Here is a 21,519-nt window from a genome sequence, read left to right on the forward strand (position 1 = left end):
TTCATGTCTTATCTCATATTGTCTCTTCCTTGTGTCTCTTTTCTCATCTCATTTGTTTTTTTGTTGCTTCTTTTTATTTTGTCTGGTCTTTTCTCATTTTTTTTTTTTTTTTACTCATCTTGTCTCTCCTCATTTTTCCATCACATCATCTTATTGCATCTTATTGTCTTATCTCTTCTTGTATCTTCTCTTTTTCTCATCTCATCTCCTCTCCTTGTCTGATTTTACCTTCTCTCTCTTCCCCTTTTGGTAAATCTCTAATTCCCCCTCCTCCTCCTCTCTCTCTGTCTGTAGGTAACCTGGACCTGACAGGCCCAAAGCAGGTGTTTAAGGCTGAGAATAACTCCTGGGTGATTCCCATAGCAGACCAGTTCCAGTTGGGCATCTCTCATGTCTTTGAGTACATCCGCTCGGAGACCTACAAGTAGTAAGTGCATCTCTCCATCTCTCTGTGCTGTTAAACATCCAGGAGCATGTGCAGTCAATCTGAGTGACAAAGAAGAGATACTAGCTCAATGGTTAGGGATCCTAGCTGCTTGCACAAAGGTTTAAGTTTCGATCCTTAGTAGTAGTGACCGAGACTGATTGTCCCTGCCTACCTCAGGTTTAAAAACTCTTGAACACCGGCATCATTCACTAAAGAATCATTGGGGTGTTTGCTTGATATATTCCTCAGCCCGCAGTCAGATGTGCCAGTGTTCCCTTCAATAGCCTGAGGCCAACAGGCGGCCCTGCTTGGCTCGTGATGCATTGGATGCTACAACTTCAACCTGTAAAACACGATGCTAGTCGTGGAACTCATATTAGATCAAACGCACATCAGCAGCCCTGATCCACACACACTCGCTGGGTCTTTAACTAAGAGAAATGTCCTGAAATGTCTTGCTAAATACAAAGTATAAATTTAGTCCTTCTATACAGGCCAGTTTTATTGTGGCACATATTTTTCTGGAACAACCCTTAGGATGGTGATGAAAGAGAGGAAAGGTGCAGTTCTCTTATTATTTCAGGATCTGATGATTTAATGCACAATCAAACTAATTAAAATGAAAGCTGGAGGCGTTACCCTAAAAGTCTTGTCGCTCTCTCTCTTTCGTTATCTCTCTCATTTCCCTTACATACTACAAAATATTCTGCAAAAAAATCATTTATTTGCATTAGTTTGAAACAGAGTGACTTTTTGCATCAGGTGACAATAGCACTGGCCATACAGCACAGCTTTTTGCTCTTAATAATCTATTCTAGTGGAACCAAAAAAACTTAAAAAAAACAATTAAAACAATAATTTTTTTTTGAGAACATATTCTACTATATTAATATAGCACCATATATAGTAGTGTGTGTGTATATATACTATATTATATATTTTTCTATATTATATAATAGTATATGTAACTGCAGTATTTTAATCGTATGTTTCTAAACAAATATGGCTCAGACCTGACAAAAGCCTGATGTAATCCTTTGACCTGGGGGAAGGAAGTTTCCAGACTAATTGTAGTATATGTTTCACGGCCCTGTTCCACTTACCAATCCCCCTGAACAGGAGAGGCAAATCCCCTTCTGTTTGATCATTTAGCTGCTTGCTGTGCCGCTGTCTGGAGAGGACCGTCGTAACCCACTTACCGGAACTGATCTTCCCCTACGGGCACAGTCAGAACCACCGCGCATCTCAGTGTGTGCTGACACCGTGACCGCGTGTGTGTGCACGTTTGTGTGGTGTGTAATAATCAGATACCGCTGCTTGAAATGTTTTGAATTGTTTCGATATGTTGACTGCATATCATCCGTTCTAATGCGCTTGTGTTTTGCAGAACTCAATATTTCGCTTTGGTATTGAACACTTCCTGTATGCTGCTTTATATTGAAGTCCGCAAGGTTTGAAGGTTACTTCGCTGAGAGCTGACATTGCAGATTTAATTTGATAAATGGGAATTTTTGACTGAATCAATGCAGTCTGGAGCTGTCATCCATTTTGTGTCAAGCAGTCGTCAAAACTGCCGTATGCGTTAGATTTTTGAGTCCGATATCTGAGTCTAAGCAGTTCTGACCACCATTTATCTTTCTGTAGTTATCTTTTGTACTTCTTTGTGACATTTAGTCAGAATTACTCCTCAGGTTTTGGAGAGGAGATCTTAGAGCGACACCTAGAAGGGTAATGAAGCATTGTGATGAAAGATCTGGGTTGGTAACCCGAAGGTTGCAGGTTTATCCATGAACTATCATCATGTTTACCTACCGTATGTGATTGGTCATTGGGAGGTTTTACATGGTCAATCAAGAAAAAGCATAAAAAACCCATTTTACTTGGGTAATGTGACATATTTTTGAGCAAAAATATCAGGCAGGGTTTTATCCATTGGAAATTAATTAGATTGTGAAAACCGTACATTATATGCCAAATGATAACACCATTTTTCTTCACAAATGTCATTATTTGTCCAAAGTCTTCTGTGTTCATCTGTAACTTCAAAGCAAAGATGCTTTTGTTTATGTGCCTGCGAATGTGCGCGGGAGAGACAAGTAGGTTGTCTCACATTAGACAAGTGTTAACGGTGTGTAATTCTCAGTAGGTGTGTGTCCACGGTTCAACAGTTTCATTCTCACCTGCCTAAATGTCCTTCAGCTTAGAAATCACAAGACTCACACCTCTGTCCCTCTCTCTTCGCCATTCCTCACCTCATCCAGTTTTCGCTCCTGATGGACATTTTCTCATTTAAGATCACTGATCCAGCGTTTCGAAATACCAGTATGTTAAAACAGCAGAAGACAGCCACATCCAGGCAGCTTTCATTTTTAATTGGCAGGGGCGTACCAATTTAACTGGGCTTGCTCCATCTATTTTAAGTGGGTGTGCACATTATATCTATTCCATTTGGCCAATATTAATGTTTTTTGTTCAGTGTATATCAGCCAGTATTGTACATTGGTATTATATTTTAATCGTATCTGTATATATTACACTGTAAACCCGATTAAGTTGGTAAAACTCAAAACATTTGAGGTAATCATCAAAATGTTTCAGTTAAGAAATTCAAAGTTTAAGTAAGAACTGTCAGAATTTAGTTTGCACTCATACATTTTAATTGCTCTTAACTTACATATTTGAGTAAGCGAATTCATATGCAGTATTTAACTTAAAATTATCATGTAATCTCAATTTAAATATTTAGTAGTAGTGGAGGGTAAGGAAACTTGTGGAAACTTGGCTAGCTTTAGCTAATTCAACTCTTCTAAATTAGCAAAGCTAAAGATTAAACACTACTAAATCTTCCACTTAAAGGTGCAATATGTATATTTTCTGTCCGCTAGAGGTCGCTAGAGGCCTATTCAAAACAAAGGCGTAGCTTGATGACGCCAAGTTTGAGCGTGGAATCTTGGGACATGTGGTCTTCACCTCAACGGCCAGTGGAAAAGAATTGGGATAGGAATCGGGAAGAAATCATATTCATGGATGCGATTATTAACGTTACTGTAGTATGAAGCAGAGCAGGACCGAGTGTTGTTGGAGCTGAACAAGGCCACTGGAGCGATTGCGCAACACATGCTGCGAGCAGCGTAACTTTTATTATGCCACAGTCGCCGGCGCTGCTTCTGCTTTTCCGGTCATGAGTATGAGGTAACACAGCTCTGTTTATCATATTAGATACATTTAAGTGTGTTGAAAATGATGTTATAACGTTACTCTGTGCGTTCGTTCGGCAGCTGCTGTGAGACACTTGTTGCACACTGCAGTAAGCTAGATCGATTTTAGAATATCATATTAAATACTGGATGGCTTGTGTTGATAAATGCAATTAATTTTAAAACGTATTGTATGATGGAGTTTCTGTATTGTTACTAAAAATAAAGCTGCATCTGATTATGCTATGTTAGCTACTTCACAAAATAGTGTTTTTCTCTGAGGCATGGTAAAGCATGGTACTCGCAAAAAATCAAGAAAATTAGATTTAAACAATAAGACTAAACGTTTTGAGCTATATAACAATAATTAGTTTCCTGTCTATAAATATATCAAAACAGTTGTTCCCTTGCCTATTAAAACATGTAAATATTAAAGCGTCTTTGGTGTTTCCATGGTTTCTACAAAATAAAACCGGAAACCGAGGGTAACGCAGGTATGATGCAATTGACAGGTGACTCCTCACACGTCCCGGAGCCTTGGTTAAAATTGCAATTTTCTTACTATTTACAAATAGTTGCAAACATTTGGGATATTGTAAGTACTCAAGTGAACAAAATATATAACACTGGCCTAGTGGTTTTTGGATATTTTACTGCAAAATTCTTACATATTGCACCTTTAACATTAATCTTGCATAAAAAAAAAAAACATATAACACTTAATTTTAGCATTTACTCTCCCTTTTGAGTGTCATGGCAAAGCATGCTGGGAAACAAAAAAATCCCAGACCAGTTTCAGTTAAATTTAAGTTTGTCTAAGTTAAAAGAAGTTCATAAAACTCAAAACAATGAAATAATTTAGATTACTTAAATCGTGTCAAGAAAAGGAGAGTTCTAAATACTCATAAAAAGTTAATTTGATTGAACTAATTTGTTTAATTTAGGTTTACCCTACTCAAACCAATTAATGATTTTGAGCATTATGGGTTTATAGGTATGTGCCCGAAGCCGAATACTGCGTTTGGAAAGGAAATTACGCATTTTACGGAGACCCTGGTGATGGCGTTCTCTCTCAATTATCTAGTTGGGTAATTATATTGGATAGAATTTGCTATCAATATGTGGGGTATTGAAATCGCGGCGGTGCTGACCACACATTTTACAAGATAAGATATTTGTCAATGACTCGTCTCTCAGCATCTGTTGTGCACCAAATCATCCCGTCATTTCTATCTTAACGTGATAAGTAAAATCTGATGTAATTTAATGTAACCCACTACCACAACAAGCCTAACCATGTCCATTTTGAGGCTCCGTAGAATGCGTTATTCATTTTCTGCACCTTATCAAGTTCAGAATTAGGCTTTGGGCACATCCCTACATAAATGTGTGTATATAATTATACCAAAATTTACTGTGGATTTTGGCAAATCAAGTATACCTACTGAAAAAATCAGGTACCTACTGGGCAAACATCATCACACGTCATCAATTTAATATTCATGAGCTAAGCTCATTTGCTATGCCCGATTTTTCTTCCAGATCCACCCCTGGTTTTAGGATATTTTTTAGTTTTGTTGTACCCGATGTTCATTTGATGGCCGTTAAGATCATGAGTCATGTTGCTTCTTGAGTGCTGACGTTTTGTCGAATATTCTAGTCATTTATCTTGAATTCACACAGATGTCTGGAATTAAAACGGCTGACAACGAGTCCTTACCCTCCTCTCGTTTCCTGCTCTTCTGTCAGTAGGTTTGGTCGTAGCATGAACCGCGGATGGAGGAGGAGGGGGGGTAACCTGTCATGCATATTTCATGGGGCGGCTTGTTAACCTGACAGAAGGATCTTATATCTGACTGACAGCATTGGGGAGACTCTTCGTGCTCATAATGCATTAACATATCGTAAAGCCGTCTTCCCGCCATCTTTTATTCATCGCTAACTCTAAACGCTTGTTGACCGCGGTACAACCGCCACAGCTCTCTTCACAGCTGTCCAGGGCTGACTGAAAAACCAACCGCAATTAACTTCCCAGCGGCACAGACCCTGACATGCACACATATAGGAAGTCCTGCATCTTATCTGCTTGTGGACCAGTGGTATGAGTCAGCGGGAAGGAAAGGTCGCAGATTAGGAATTGTATTTTTGATAAAGAGATACAGAGACACCTCATTCTGTGACAGCTTGTGTCAGAGGTCACATTTTCAGTGTTTGACTGTGATTTTGACGGTCATTTTAATATGATGTGTTATATTCATTCATGTTAATACATTTTACTCTGACTAAATTAGCATATAGTTTTAATATATAATGCAATATAATGGCATATTTTATTCAATGATAATAACATTTTAGTTGTTGGTAATTTAAAAAATGATGACAATGGGTTAAACTATAATTTAATTTATTAATTGTAACAAACAAATAAAAGAGTTATCAACATAAACGGAAAAAAACACTAGAAAACTGAGCTTTGTACTGAAGTATTAGCTGCTTTTTGGAAGTTATCATTAAGTTGAGACACATTTTTACAGCTATTAACAATGTGTTACTCATTCTGACTAGCACTTAAATCCATTGACTTAATTTTTTGCACAAATGTAAGTTGTAATATTATGTTTGTATTGTGGATATACCTGTCTCATATAACTCAGTGTTATGTTAATATTATTTATACACTATTACAGGCAGCATTTATTAATATATTGAATTAGATTTTGTTTTTTTATGTTCTCAGATCAGTTTTCATGTGTGCTTTAATTTAGCTTTATTTTTATTCCAATTTCAGTTTTAATAATTTTAGTACTTCAACTTAAACTTATTCTATGTCAGTTAGTGGCCAAGGCAACATTTCTTATTTTAATCTAATATTTTATTTTATTTTATTTTATTTTATTTTAGCTTTATTTATTTTTTTATTTTGCTTTATTTTATTTTATTTTATTTTATTTTGCTCTTTATTTTAGCTTTATTTTATTTTATTTTAGCTTTATTTTAATTTTTATAAATTTTTTAAATATTTTTAGTTTGTAATAACACTTGATCTAAATAGGGTTTGGTGAGGGTTAATAAGGTTAAATGTTTTGGTGAGCAAATGAACGTGTTTGTTACTGGTGGTGTCGAGTGCTAGTGCATTAATATCTTGCAGAGTTATTTTTATCATCATTTTTGTGTTCATCAGTCATCTTATCGTTAATAAAAAAAAAAGAAGATAAATCTGTAACACTTTACAATAAGGTTAATTAATTAAGCATTAGATAATGTATTAACTTACATGAACTAACCATGAGCAGTACATTTGTTACTGTATTTACTAATCTTTGTTAATGTTAGTTAATGAAAATACAGTTGTTCATTGTTTGTTCATGTTAGTTCACAGTGCATTAAATAATGTTAACAAGATTTTAATAATGTTAATTTCAACATTTACTAATACATTAACAAAGATTAATAAATGCTGTATAAGTGCAGTTCATTATTAGTTCATGTTAACTAATGTAGTTAACTAATGAACCTTATTGTAAAGTGTTACTGAAAAATCAGCTGTCTTTTTCGTCAGTACTTTTATTGATGAGATTACCTCTGCTGAGAACTGATAATTTACTCTGAGTACAAACAGAGAACATGACAGCATAGTGCCAGTAATGTGATGTAAAAGATCTGTTAGCATAACAGGATTAAAGCTTATAAGATGATATCAATACTGATATACTCTCGAGATGGACTGATTATGAGGGTTACTGTCTGTACAAACCATGAATCCACTTGATTTTCTATTGCAGTTCCACTAATACACAGTGACTTTCTGTGCAAAGCTGTTGATAATGAAGACGTAAAGAATTTGTCAATTGTGTGTGAATAATGATCCATATGACACACTGCAAGTGCCTTAAAATTGCTTTGTGTGAGAAACAGAAATTCACAAAAATGCTTCATGGCCGTCGTAGCTCTCAAATCTCAGTTAGTTTGAATATGTAAGAAAGCTCGATGGTGAGTTCTGGACACTAATGCAACGAGTTTCTGTAAGTTAAATCCACTGCGTATGTTTCCACAGACAGACTCTTTCCTTTCCATATTCTCTCTAATTATATTCATGCATTGCTGCTTCCTCAGACCGAGCCCTGCTGCAAAATAACTGACGCAAGGTTTTTCTCTTTGTGTTGTGTTTGTGAGTCCAAAATGAGAAGTGAAACTGGGCTTATATATTGATCTCTATGATTTTTTAATGGAAAAATTGGTTTATCGATTGAAAAAGTTTCTTTTCAGCTGAAACAGAGGAGGTGTGTTGCTGTTTGGGAGTATCTTCTGAAGCTCTGTGTTTGTTTGATTGTGTCATCAACATGAGTACCACTGTGAGTACTAGCAGCAGTTGTTTACCTGTATATAGATCACTACTAGCTACTAGATATTGGATAGATTTACAGCCGCTATTGAGTATTTAATTGTGCATGCTCATTTCTCCTATTTTTACATATAGATTACTATTGCCAGTGATTTTCCTCCATATCCTCTCTTTCTGTCTCGTCCTCCCTACATCCTTAAAAGTACACTTTCTCTCACACATGACATTTCTATAACTACAATTTCTCATAACCCTGCTCTTTAAGCACTAAACACAGTTAAGCAGATTTTTCAAAGGGTTTATGTAATTAAATCAAACGCTTGATTGATTTTAGTGAATCGGTTTGTTTATTTAAAGGGTTAGTTCACCCAAAAATGAAATTTCGGTCATTAATTACTCACCCTCATGTCGTTCCACACCCGTAAGACCTTCGTTTATCTTCGAAACACAAATTAAGATATTTTTGATGTAATCCAATTCTGTATTGGCCGGCTCCTGCGTTAGCATCACACAATTTAAAATAAGTTATCATGTATAATATATAAGTTATCATATATAATATAATGCTACTAACTAGTTGCTTATTAGCATGCATATTACTAGGATATTGGCTGTTTATTAGTACTTATAAAGCAGATATTAATGCCTTATTCTGCATGACCATATTCTACATGCCTAAACTTAACAACTACCTTAAAGGTGGGGTAAGTAGTTTTTCAAAAACACTGTTTGGAAGTTAGTCAGACCAGACACCAACAACAGACGTGTAACCAATCAGCATTAGGGGGCGTATAATGGTCGAGGAGACAGAACGAGCAAGGTATATGATTGGGCAAGCGCTTTAGGACCCGCGTTAATATTAGAAAAGCTTTCCAGCGCTGGAGAGAGCTAAGCGGGAAGGCCTGAAAACAGACGCTTTGATTCCGCTTCACACGTGAGTAACACTGGGTTTGAGTGTCATTGATTGTTTGGAGCTGCTGTGCTGTTGGCGACTAACAACAAACACTTGTTTGTATTTACTTGTGTACTGTACGTTCATTGTTTGTGCTTCCTTGTCGTTCGTTCATCATCTGCGCTTTATTTTTTGTGAAGCATTTTGTTGTGCGTCAGCTGTGATAAACAGACATCCACTCTCACATTGCGTGTTTAACAGTGGCCAGCTAGTGAGAGTTGTGCAGGTAAACAACTGCGCACTGACGACTGCTAGAAAATGCAGTGTTTAGTGTCATTGTTAGTGCACTTGCCTCACCTGCCAGCAGTGAACGGGCTGGGGTTCGAGAGCAGGGTGGTTAGGATTGGAGGGTGAGTCTTGGAGGCGGAGCAATGAAGAAAGGGGTGGGTTTGTTTGGGTTGATTTCAAATATCAACAATGTCCAACAGCGTTTTTGAAAAACTACTTACCCCACCTTTAACTATTAATAAGCAGTAATTAGGGGTTTATTGAGGCAAAAGTCATAGTTAATATAGTTAGTAGTTGGTTAATAGTGAGAATTGGACCCTGAACTAAAGTGTGACCTTTTTTCCTGTTGTACCGAAATCGCAACGAACCTGAAAACCGAGGTACGTACCGAACCATGACTTCTGTGATCCTCTTAATACTCTTGTATTGGGACGCCTACTAGAAACCAACATTCGCATGGCTAACTGTTGAGTTTAGTTCAGTCTGAGTGTGTGCGTTGTGCATTTTAGACTGTGTTTGTGTTCTTCATCTCGTGGTTCTGGAGGTTTTAAAGGTTGAGAGCAGTTCCATCACTCCTCATTAGTTTGGGCTCACAGACAGGAACTCCTGCTAGAGTTTATCAATAAAAGGCCACGTTAACAGCCCGAACTCAGCACAGCCTTTCTGTTTACTGTTCACACCGGCTTAGAGAGTGCTGGGTAACTCTCAGCCGAACAATGAATGTTTTATAAAACATTCATCTTGTAGATGATCTAATGTAGCATGACTGTACATGTACAAACGGGGTACACAAGTGGTGGTAAAGCCTGCTGTGATTGGCTGTCTCGTGTCTTGTGCAGTAATGGGGTCGCTCGGTCCTGCAGATCTTGTTGATAATGGGGGCGTCAAGGGAGAGATCAGTTATGAGCCGCTCTGCCGCCCGTTCACCATCCGTCTTCATTATTGTCATTTACTCTCATTTAGCTAGTGCATGGATTTCCGTTGGTCCTGTCAGCGTGGATAGTGTTTTATACTGAGATGAGTCTAGTGATTGTGTATTTGTGCTGAAAGAAGTTTAGCTGCAAGGTTCTTTGTGTTAAACAGTAGTTAAGGGTACAAGAAACGAGTGTGCCGGTGATGTGCTTCCTCATCCTTTTTCCCCCCCTTCACTCTCTCTCTCTCCTTACATCTTTTAAAAGTACTCTTTCTTGCACACTTTTCACACTTGTCTTCCACAACCCTGCTCTTTAGTTGCAGAGTATCAGTGCTGGACAGTAATGAACTAAATTTTGCTTAAAAGAATCTGAAAGTGAGTGAATCGGGACAGTTTATTTAATTAATCATAAAGTCTGATTTGCTTTAGTGTATTGTTTTATTTGAACAGTTAACATAAATTAATCAGAAAAGTCTGCTAAATTTGAGTAAATTAGTTCATTTGAGATCTGTATTGCTTGTGTACTTCTCTGATTAAATAAATCGTATATCATTGAAATGTATATTTATTGTAATTTATTGTAATATATATATATATATATATATATATATATATATATAATATAGACGATGAATACAGTCAGTCACAGGCGATTCACACTCCAATCCAGAAGTGGGCGCACATGGTAATGCAATGCTGTTTGCTAACCACCACAACAGGAAAAAGGCGCAGAAGAAGATGAACAGACGATCTACATGTGTGTATAATCTAATCTCTCAACCAGTGTTTCAACCACGGAAAGACATCAATAAAACAGCTTGAGAATAATATCTCACGTAGCATTACATTTACCTCAGGCAAGTAATTTAGTGTGCACAGCATGTTAATTCACTAGAGAAATAAACTCGAGAGGGAAGCATTTCACTAAATATATGCACTATATTAGCTTATATATTTGTTATATTTACTTTACCTGTTAGTAATGTCTTAATTTTTCTCTTTTTTTTTTACATGTGTTCATAATTTCTTTGTATGACAGACCGCCAGAACAAAAATTATGTCCACACAATTTGCCATGTTTCATTGTGTTATCACAAATAAAACAATTCACTCCAAGCACAACTATGTAATAAAGGGAGAAGATGTAGACTACTATATAATGTAAGTACATAATACATTATCTAATTTTAAATATATTCTGTATTTAAGATATATTACATAAGCTATATATTATACATAATTTATATTATATATTATACATAATTTACATAATTTTTATATAGCAGTAAAATACAAAAGTTGCCATGACATAATTTTCCAGCGGCAGGCATGGCATTTACTATGGAAGCCCGTTTCCGCCTCTAAATAAAAAAATAAATTAAAAAAGTAATTGCGACTTTTTATCTCAGAATTCTGACTTTTTTTCTCACAATTCTGAGTTATAAAGTCAGAATTGCGAGATATAAACTCGCAATAGCATGATATTCAGTCACAATTCTGACTTTTTTCTCGCAATTCTGGCTTTTTTTCCTCACAATTGTGAGTTATAAAGTCAGAATTCTGAGATAAAAAGTCGCAATTACTGTTTTTATTTTTTTATTTACAGTTCAGGTTCAAGCAGTTTCAATGTAGACCCCGTTTTCCACTGCCGTTTTGTAATCCATAAGTTTGAGGCTCGTTTACCTGATCTCATTCTCTATAATCTCAGATCTCGTGTAATGCAATAGCAGCAGGAACATCATTTACAAATTACCTCCAACCTCAATGACCGATCAATGATCCACAAGTCACCCACACATTTATCATTAATTCATTCCCTCTCACCTCTGACACACCTGAACATGCTTTGGAATCCACTCTGTGAAAAAACACAGAGCCACCCTTATGACCGGCCACCCTGACTGTGTTAGACACTCTTGACTGTAACTGAGATTAATTATCCCATGTGGAACTGGAGCACTCGCAGGAAAAAGACAGTCTCTGGCTGCATCTGAAAGCAGCTTCTGTAGATTTTGCTGTCCCGGTCCACTTTTAATTGGCTGTAAATGATGAGGAAAGCAGATAAACGGGGAATAAATCTGTATGTTTACACTGTAGCCGCTCAGCACTGCAATGCTGCTGCGGTAACATGTTTTCACAGACCAAGGCAAGATTTTCCCACCCTTACCGGACTGCAGGTTTGAAGGTATGCTGTATGCTGAAGATATAAAGAGGGAAATCACAGCTTTATATGACAGTTTCCCTTTTAAAGATGTGCAGTTGCAACATTAGCTCTGCATTTATCAAGCAACATCTTTGTTCTCTCTCTCCAGCTGATGTAATATGTTATAATACTCCTGGTATTATTCCCCCTCTCTTTTTTTATCTGATGCCATATGTCATTATTGTGATAATTAAAAAGATTTGAATAGGTTTTAGATGCTGAGGAGTACTGGAATGTTCAATTAATTGTAGCGAATTGGTTCGTTTTAATGGTTCATTTTGATTCATTCTTCATTTGAATCAGTACTCAAAAGTGTTCAGAGATCATTGCACTTAATTTTACCTTTCATTTTTGGCATAAAATATTTTTTTTAATTGAATAAGGCAGTGGCATACATAATGTACATCTGGTCGTTTTCACAAAATGATTCGACACAGTGATTCAAAATGGAATCAAATACATAGTGAACAGTTCATTGTCCCACTTATTACATGGCTACTTTCCAGATAAATAATACAAATTTCCAGATAAAAAAAGTAGGTTATATGAGTCCGCAAGAGTGAGATAAGAGACAAACCAGTAAAGATATGTAAGAAATCAGTTGCCTGGGTCAGTTATACAGTTTAGCGGACAAGGTACAAAAATCAACTGCAGAATGCTGCAGTTGACCAATCAGAATCAAGTATTCCAGAGAACTATTTTTTATTATTTGATTTGATTTAGATTACATTTATGTTGTCAGCCATCTCACAGGTTGACAGTAGAGTCATTTTTAAACACTTTGTGAATCAGTTTGACCATTAGGCATTAGTCATTTTAAAAGACTTTGAGACAAGTAGTTGACATTAGAGTTTGGTTGTTGGACAGGATTCTGACGCAGTCTTTGGTCAGTTGATGACAGCATTACGAAGCCTTCATGGGTTGATCTTTAGACACTGTGTTAGATGTGTTGGGAGTTCCTCTCAGCGTTGTCTTCTTGCCAGAGGGTCCGTCAAGCCTGCGGGACACTGACAGAGAGAGAACGGCTTTCAGATTCAGCTCACACCCCCCTGCATATCAGCCTCCTGTAAAACAGCCCAATTTAGCCCTGACACCAGCGCAAACATCTACGTGCATCTGTCAACACTGATTCCTTCAGTCAGCTCAGAAACGGCTCGCAGTCCACGCACATACAAACACAACTTTCTTTCTTACATGGGCGTATGAGCTCACTAACATGCTCGTTGCCTTCTGCCTGTGTGATCATATCATGAGAGTCAAAGAGGAACCCTTTTAAAGTCACCTGATCTTTAAATGACCTTGTCGTTTTAACTGGCAGTTACAAATGTTTAATTAAAATGCTTGATTAAATACTCAATCAATGGTGTGTTCACACTTGGCATGTTTCGATTAAAATGAACCCTTGGTTCAATTGCTTTGTTAGTGCGGTTCATTCGAATAAGTGTGAACACTACCATCCGAATCCTGGTGCGCACCAAACAAGCAGACCAAGACCGCTGAGAAGATGGGTCTCGGTCCACTTCCAAACAAACTCTGGTGCTGCTTGAATGATATATGAACACAACACGGACCAAAGACATTTAAATAAACCAAAAACAGGACATGATCTCACAAAATGCGAACCTAAAAAGGACAGAAAACTCAAGCACACCTGTTTTTTCTCGTCATAGTCATGATGTTGCCCATCACAGTTCTGTACAGGCATCAGAACCGCGTCTCCTTGCAGCATTTGTGTGTGTTAAGGAGGGATTCTTGCCACTGTTTTGACTCCTTTACACGTTTTATAAGCTCTTCACGAGTTCTCAGCTGGCCAGAATACCATTATATGTAGGCTACGCACATACAGTGAGCACATTTAGCCCAGCACACAGCATTGTTTTAGATGTTCAGTAAGTTCTGTCATGAAATATACATCATAAAAGCCGACCAATCAGGTTGTGAACGTATCCCTATGCCTTTAGGTTCGGTATCTTTAGGTTTGGTGTTAAAATGCCATTGTGAACGCTAAGTGGACCAGGACTGAATGTACGTTTTTTTTTTGTTGTTGTTTTTTTTTTTTCTCTGGCCTGGACCAAACGAACCAAGTGAACTGAACTACTAACACACCCTAAAATAAAATTTTAAATATGTTTACATTGGAGCCATGGCCTGATGTTACTACTCACCACAAGTTTAAAGGGTTTGTTCACCCAAAAATGAAAATTCTATCATTAATTACTCACCCTCTTGTCATTCCACACCCGTAAGACCTTCGTTCATCTTCGGAACACAAATTAAGATATTTTTGATGAAATCCGATGGCTCAGTGAGGCCTCCATTGCCACCAAGATAATTTACACTTTCAGATGGCCAGAAAGCTACTAAAGACATATTTAAAACAGTTCATGTGACTACAGTGGTTCAAGCTTAATGCTATGAAGTGACGAGAATACTTTTTGTGCGTCAAAAAAATGAAATAACGACTTTATTCAACAATATCTAGTGATGGGCGATTTCAAAACACTGCTTCATGAAGCTTCGAAGCTTAACGAATCTTTTGTTTCGAATCAGTGGTTCGGAACGCGTATCAAACTATCAAAGTCACGCCCCCCAGTGGTGAACCATTGAAATTTTGAAACACTTAGGACGTAACGAAGCCTCATTTACTGAAATCACATGACTTTGGCAGTTAGACACGCTCCAAACTACTGATTCGAAACAAAAGATTCGTAAAGGTTCGAAGCTTCATGAAGCAGTGTTTTGAATTCGCCCATCACTAGATATTGAATAAAGTCGTTATTTCATTTTTTGGTGCACAAAAAGTATTCTCGTCGCTTCATAACATTAAGGTTGAACCACTGTAGTCACATGAACTGTTTTAAATATGTCTTTAGTAGCTTTCTGGGCATCTGAAAGTGTTAATTATCTTGCCGGCAATGCAGGCCTCACTGAGTCATCGGATTTTATGAAAAATATCGTAATTTGTGTTCTGAAGATGAACGAAGGTCTTACAGGTGTGGAACGACATGAGGGTGAGTAATTAATTACAGAATTTTCATTTTTGGGTGAACTAACCCTTTATTTCCAGAGCAGCATTTCCTACTCTCTTGCTTATAATTTCAAGTCCTCTTTCCACTATCATATTTACTAAAGTCACTAAATAGGTTCCATGCCATTAGCAATATAGTGACACCATTATGGGACGACAGATAAGAATTCGCTAAATATGTGTTAATTTATGTGTATTGTCCCTGTCAAACAGTCTGGAAGGTTAATATTTTTGTCTATTTATTTTTTGGCAATGGCCTCTTTCTCTTTTTTTCTGTAAGTGAAACCCTCTTGGTCTCATATTCCTTGTATCTTGATCACCAAACACTGAATTAAACATATGAAGAGACATGCTTTACCCAGCACATGCACACACTTAACAGTCAGTGCTAATTTTTGGGAGTGCAGTTTTTTTGGATGTGATGTGTGTGTGTGTGTGTGTGTGTGTGTGTGTTCTTATATATGGAGGTTTGAGGACACAAATGTGTATAATGACATGGTTATTACAACGTAAAGATGGTTTACGAGTACACATCCTGTGGCTTAAAAAAAACATACTAAACTTTTTTTTTTTTTTTTTTTAATTAAAAAAAATGCAGAAAGTTTTCTGTGATTGTAAGGTTTAGGGGTAGGGTTAGTATAAGGGGATAGAATATACAGTTTGTACACTATAAAAACCATTACCGATATGGAGAGTCCCCGTAAACCACATATACAAGTGTGTGTGTGTGTGTGTGTGTGTGTGTGTGTTTTTCCCTTGGATGTGTGAGATGAAAAGCTGTAGTCTGATATTCTCATACTCTGAGGGTCCGTAGGGGCTTGAGTAGTGCCTCCCTGCTGGGCTTTTGCCTCTGCGCCTGGCTGGGCAGCTCCAGAGGAGGCAGGAAAGAACGGGAACCTCCGGGCCCCAAGGGAAGAACCTCAGACAGGACCACACAGACGGATCGGCAGCTTGGTGCTTAAGAGAGATACAAAGAGACGGAATGAACGAGAGAGACTGACTGACTTGTTGATGAGAGAAGTGCTCAGCCGTCTGTACAGACATGTCACAAAACTATAGAAGACAAAAACTGATCATGTACATACTTAGTGGGGAAAAAAGGTTTTCATTTTGCAAACCTGCTTTGGTTTGCAAAATGGATTGGATTGTGGTGTATTGGTTGAAGAATTGAGGTTGTGCATTTACTGAGCCAATCTAAAAAATATTTCACCAAAAAAAAAAAATTCTTTAATTTACTGAATCGTAGTGTTTTTAAAAAGTAACGACTTCGGTACTGAACTACCGGTACTGAAATTTTAAAAATGTGACGCTTTGAGTGCTGTTGAGCGGATTCGTAAACACCTCAGATTGGCCATTGTGTTCACGTGCTCATCAGATATGTGTGTGATTGGCTACAATGATCAACGCTTCAAAAACATGTTGTAAATAGACATCAATGATGCTCTTTACCGAGCGCTTACACAGATACACATGGGAGCATTTGAAAGTAGGCATCTATCAGCAGACTGGGCGCCTGCTTTCAAACGTGAACTCCCGCTTTCAAATTCAAACACTTCCATGTGCTTTCAAACGCTCCCGTTGATCATTGTAGCCAATCACAGACATATCTAATGAGTGTGTGAACACAGTGGCCAATCAGAGGTGCTTACGAATCCGCTCAACAGCGCTCAAATCATCACAAAATTTTAGTACAGACTTGGTATCGAAGTTAGTACTTTTGACAACACTACTGAATCGTGTCATTTATTTCTTCTAGTAGTGCAAAAGAAGATTTTGTGCAGAATGTCCAGGTTGCCCTTTTTCATACAATGTAAGTAATTTAGGAAGGAGCTCCAAAAATGACCAAAAACACCATAAAAGTAGTTTATACGACTACTGCATACATCCATACATTATATTCCAAGTCTACAGAAGCCATATGAAAGCTTTGTGTTGGGACCAAAAGACCAAAATTTAGTCGCTGATGACCCTACGTTATACTAGCTCAGATGTGTTGTGCCAGCTTTCACGTCATCACAATCACACTGGCATTCTTGTCCCTTCAAATATGGCACTTCAAGACTCAGTTTGACGTTAAAGATATCAAACGTTGTTGGTTTTGTCATAGAGATCAATAGAAACTTTGACGCTTCATATTTGAAAGTATGCAAGTGCAATTCATTCCATTATTAACTGAGCTATTCCTTTACACTTCCTTCAGAGGACTGACGTAAGTATATGGTAGTTACTTTATTCAAAGTGTCCTGTAATAAGTATACTGTAGGTCACTAAATTAACTGCTAAATGTCTGCTTACAGTACAGAATATTTAGTGACTTCCTCTTGCAATGTGATTAAAATGGCTCAAAAGCTAAGAGCTGCTCTCTCTCTGCTCGGGCCGTGTGTGGTCCTTTGTAAATATTTGATATGAACTTTAGTCATGAATCTGAGCTGCCGCTTGACATTTCACTGCACTGCAATTAGAATTCTCCCTCAAATAGTATTCTTAATTACACTTGGGAATATCATAGTCCTGGTCCAGGCATGCTTGGTGTAGAGCCGCCAACCCTGCAATCATCAGGCACTGTGTCAACATCCAATCAGGGAGAAGTATTAATGAGGTAACGGAAGCAGTAAAACTGCTGCACAGACTAAGGCTGTGTTCCAAAACCTAGTATGCTGGCTACATAGACAGCATTTTTAAGGAATAGTTCCCCCAAAATGGACATTCTGTCATCAAATACTCACCCTAATGTCATTTCAATCCTCTGTGACTTACTTTCTTCTGCAGAAACAGAACATTTTGAAGAATGCAGGACACTCTACTATGGAAGCCCATTTCCGCAACATAAGGGAGATACTAAAACATGATTATGTGATAAAAAGTTGTAATTATAACATAAAAATTAAAAATTATGACATATATGGCTTCATAAATGTTTTTAAGACGCAAATCATAATTATGACATGTAAATTTTTGTCATCATTACTACTTTTATCTCATAATTTTTACTTTTTTTCCATAATCCCGACTGTCATAATTGATGTTTTATGTCATAATTTCGACTTTGTCAGAATGTTTTGTCATAATTTTAACGCCATAATTATGACTTCTTTCCTCGTAATTGTGACATAATTATGATTTACCAAAGCGTGATTTTTTTTTTTTCTATTTATCTCATGTTTTACTTTTTATTTCATAACTATTACTTAGTATGTCATATTTTTTTACTTTTTTTTTCTCATAATTATGACTATTTCATTATTTACACTTTTTATGTCATAATTGTGATTTACCACAGCATGTTTTTGGCAGATATGGGCTTCCATACCACAAATTTAATTTTATGGAGGGGAAAAAAAAACAAAAAAACAGACAAAATATCTTCTTTTGTGTTTCACAGAAGAAAGTAAGTCATACAGAGACGACAATAGGGAAGAAAAGACATAATTTCTTGTTCAATTCTGATTTTAATCAGAATTATCTGATCATAATTTTTTTTATTGAATTAATTACATGATGTGCCGATTAATTAAACTAATTAATCAAAAAATAATCGCCCATCAAATTTGGCTAAGAAATTACCCCCAAAAGATAATTTAAAGTCATTATTGTGTTAAATGAGAAAAGCATCAAATAGACATTACAAAAAATAGCTTTAGAAAGAAATATTTTATTGAATTCAACAGAATTTATTACACATAAACGTTTAAGCTACAACAGTTATTATGTTTTTTTTTCAGAAGCTACATCTGAATTGGTATTTATATGTTTACAGACTAAAACAGTTTGGTTACCAACATTCTTCAAAAGATCTTCTTTTATGTTCCACAAAAGAAAGAAAGTCATACAGGTTTGAAACAACATGAGTAAATGTACAGAATCTTCATTTCTGGGCAAACTACCCCCAAAATATGAAAGTGTATGTATATATATATATATATAATTTTTTTTTTTTTTTTTTTTTTTTTTGAAATTATACTCTAAACAAGAAACTAAAACTGCCAGTAGGTGGCGGTAAATGTCTGAGTAAGTCATTGAGTCATTCATTCATTCAATTCGTTCAAATGGCTGATTCATTCAGGAATGAAGTAAATGGCTCTCTTTATGAATGAGTCATTGAGTCAATAAAACGTTAAATCATTTTATTTGCTTTATTTTTCCATAACTAATTTATTTAATTAACGTGTTAAATCAACAGCCCTAGTTTCATTTCAGGATGTTGCCTATGTAGGCAGTGTAGAGCAAAGCAGCTCAGTAGGTTTGGTACAGAACCAGTGAATCCTGCCTCCGTAATAAACACTGTCACTCTCATTCACTTTAAGTCTGTTTCTTACTCTCTCTTTCTCTTTGTCTTTTCCCTTGTATCACTGAACCCAGCCTTTGAGTGCTTCTGAAATAGAGAGGGACCACTGGACTGGAAATTGCTCTCCCTACATGTCCTCCTCTCTCTCTCTCTCTCTCCGCTCTGTGTGTAGGGTGGTTGCGGATAATTGTCTCTCTGTGCCATACACAGCTGTAGCCGAGGGGTGTTGGACAGCACAGAGAGTTCAGTGTCCCAGTGGGGGACCCGTCAGTGTGTTGGACTCAATTAATCCTCTTTCAGCTGGTTAACACTAAAAATATAACTCCTCTTCCTCGCTACTCTGTATTCAAGCCTTTTGCAGAACCTACGAGTGGCCAGGTGTGATCACACAATGTCTGTTTGTGTTTTGCAGTCTTTACGGGCGACACATGCAAGCCAACCCAGAGGCGCCCAAAAAGAATGCCGACAAATCAAAGAAGATCAGCCGCAAGCCGCTGGCGGCCAAGAACAAGTGAAGAAGAGGGCGACGAAGAGCTGATCCGACCATCCGAGATGAACCTCACTGCATGTGCCTTCTTCATTTGATATTTATTCATAAAGTATGTTTTTTATTGCTTCAGTATTACGTTAATCATGTAACCTCCAAACGGCTCCACCCTTGATACACACCAATCATTTCTTCCACGTTTAAGAAGTGTCCTTCTTGTCCAGTGCCATTTTTTGCCTTCAAAGTGCTACTTCTGTCAATTCAGACCTGCGTCGGGTGCTAATCAGATTTCTGAACACATGTCTGTTGCGTCTCTTGAGAGGCGGCAGGAGTGTTGTCCTATTCAACCATCCAGACGAGGAGAGCAGTGAATTTTGGGAGGTGGTGACGAATGTTTTGTAACCGAAGAGGGATTTAGCAGGAGTTTGGTGGTCTTAGTGGAGTCTGAGTAGGATTGTGTCAGGTCTCCGGGGGGACACCGCTGACTGCTTTCTCTGCCTCTTAATGACAGATATGAATGGCTGCAAACGTGAGTTTCAGATGGTACACAGCAGATACCAGACAGAAACACCCCGGTGGCCATTTAAGAGGGTCAACAAGATATCGCAACAAACCACAGATGGTGTTTTTTGAAGCGGTTGGCCATTGTTTCTTACTATGTATTCAAGTTAACATGACAATACAACTTTTTACAGAACTACATACAGTACAGCGGTGTTTGTAAAGAACCAGTTTGCGGTTAATCATGCAACAATAATTGTCATTTCTGCTGCGTTCACTACAGCTTTAGATTGCGTACACTAAAATCTTCTAATTCTGCAAAGCTTGGCTGAATTTAAGTTTTACTTTTTTACGGATGTGTTATTGTTTATTTTAAAAAGGGTCACAAGCTGTTTTATTGCAATCACATTTAAAGTTGTAATATTTTCATATCTTTTATCATGTGCACACAGAGCAGTGTGCAATGTACTGAATTTTTGACATTGAAATAAAGTCACCATTTTGTTGGATGATTCAGTTTTTCTTTCAGGAGTCTGGCAGATCATAAGTTCAGATCATAAAACCTTCTAAAATGTATACTTTTATTTAAAAGTTTGGGGTTGGTACGATTTTTTAAAAATGTTTTTGAAAGAAGTCTCTTATGCTCACAGAGGCTGCATTTATTTAATCTAAATTACCTTAAAACAGTAATATTTTGAACAATTATTATAATTTAAAATAACTGAAATCATTCGAACAGGCTGATTTGCTGCTCAAGAAACATTTCTGATTATTATCAGTGATGAAAATGTTGTGTAGATTTTTTTTTTTGTAAACCATGGTACACCCTTGCTGAATAAAAGTATTAATTTCTTTGAAAAAAAACATCTTACTGACCCCAAACTTTTGAACTGTATACTGGTATGACCAGATAATGTTCAACTAAGTTGTACTATAAAAACTTTTCATTCATGTAA

The 21,519-nt window shown here is 37.0% G+C and overlaps 1 protein-coding gene across 1 annotated transcript in view; it reads left to right on the top strand.

The window, feature by feature from the left end:
- The window catches only part of rsu1 (Ras suppressor protein 1), a 36,787-nt gene extending 15,715 nt beyond the window's left edge, over positions 1-21,072 (top strand). Inside the window, exons 8-9 of the mRNA XM_051882080.1 lie at positions 295-427; positions 19,988-21,072. Of these exons, the coding sequence (XP_051738040.1) occupies positions 295-427; positions 19,988-20,090 (236 nt within the window). The 3' untranslated portion in view covers positions 20,091-21,072. The remainder of the gene's footprint in view (positions 1-294; positions 428-19,987) is intronic.
- The last annotated feature ends 447 nt before the right edge of the window (positions 21,073-21,519 follow it).

The sequence above is a fragment of the Ctenopharyngodon idella genome, chromosome 23 (genome assembly GCF_019924925.1).
Source record: "Ctenopharyngodon idella isolate HZGC_01 chromosome 23, HZGC01, whole genome shotgun sequence".
Taxonomy (NCBI): Eukaryota; Metazoa; Chordata; class Actinopteri; order Cypriniformes; family Xenocyprididae; genus Ctenopharyngodon; species Ctenopharyngodon idella.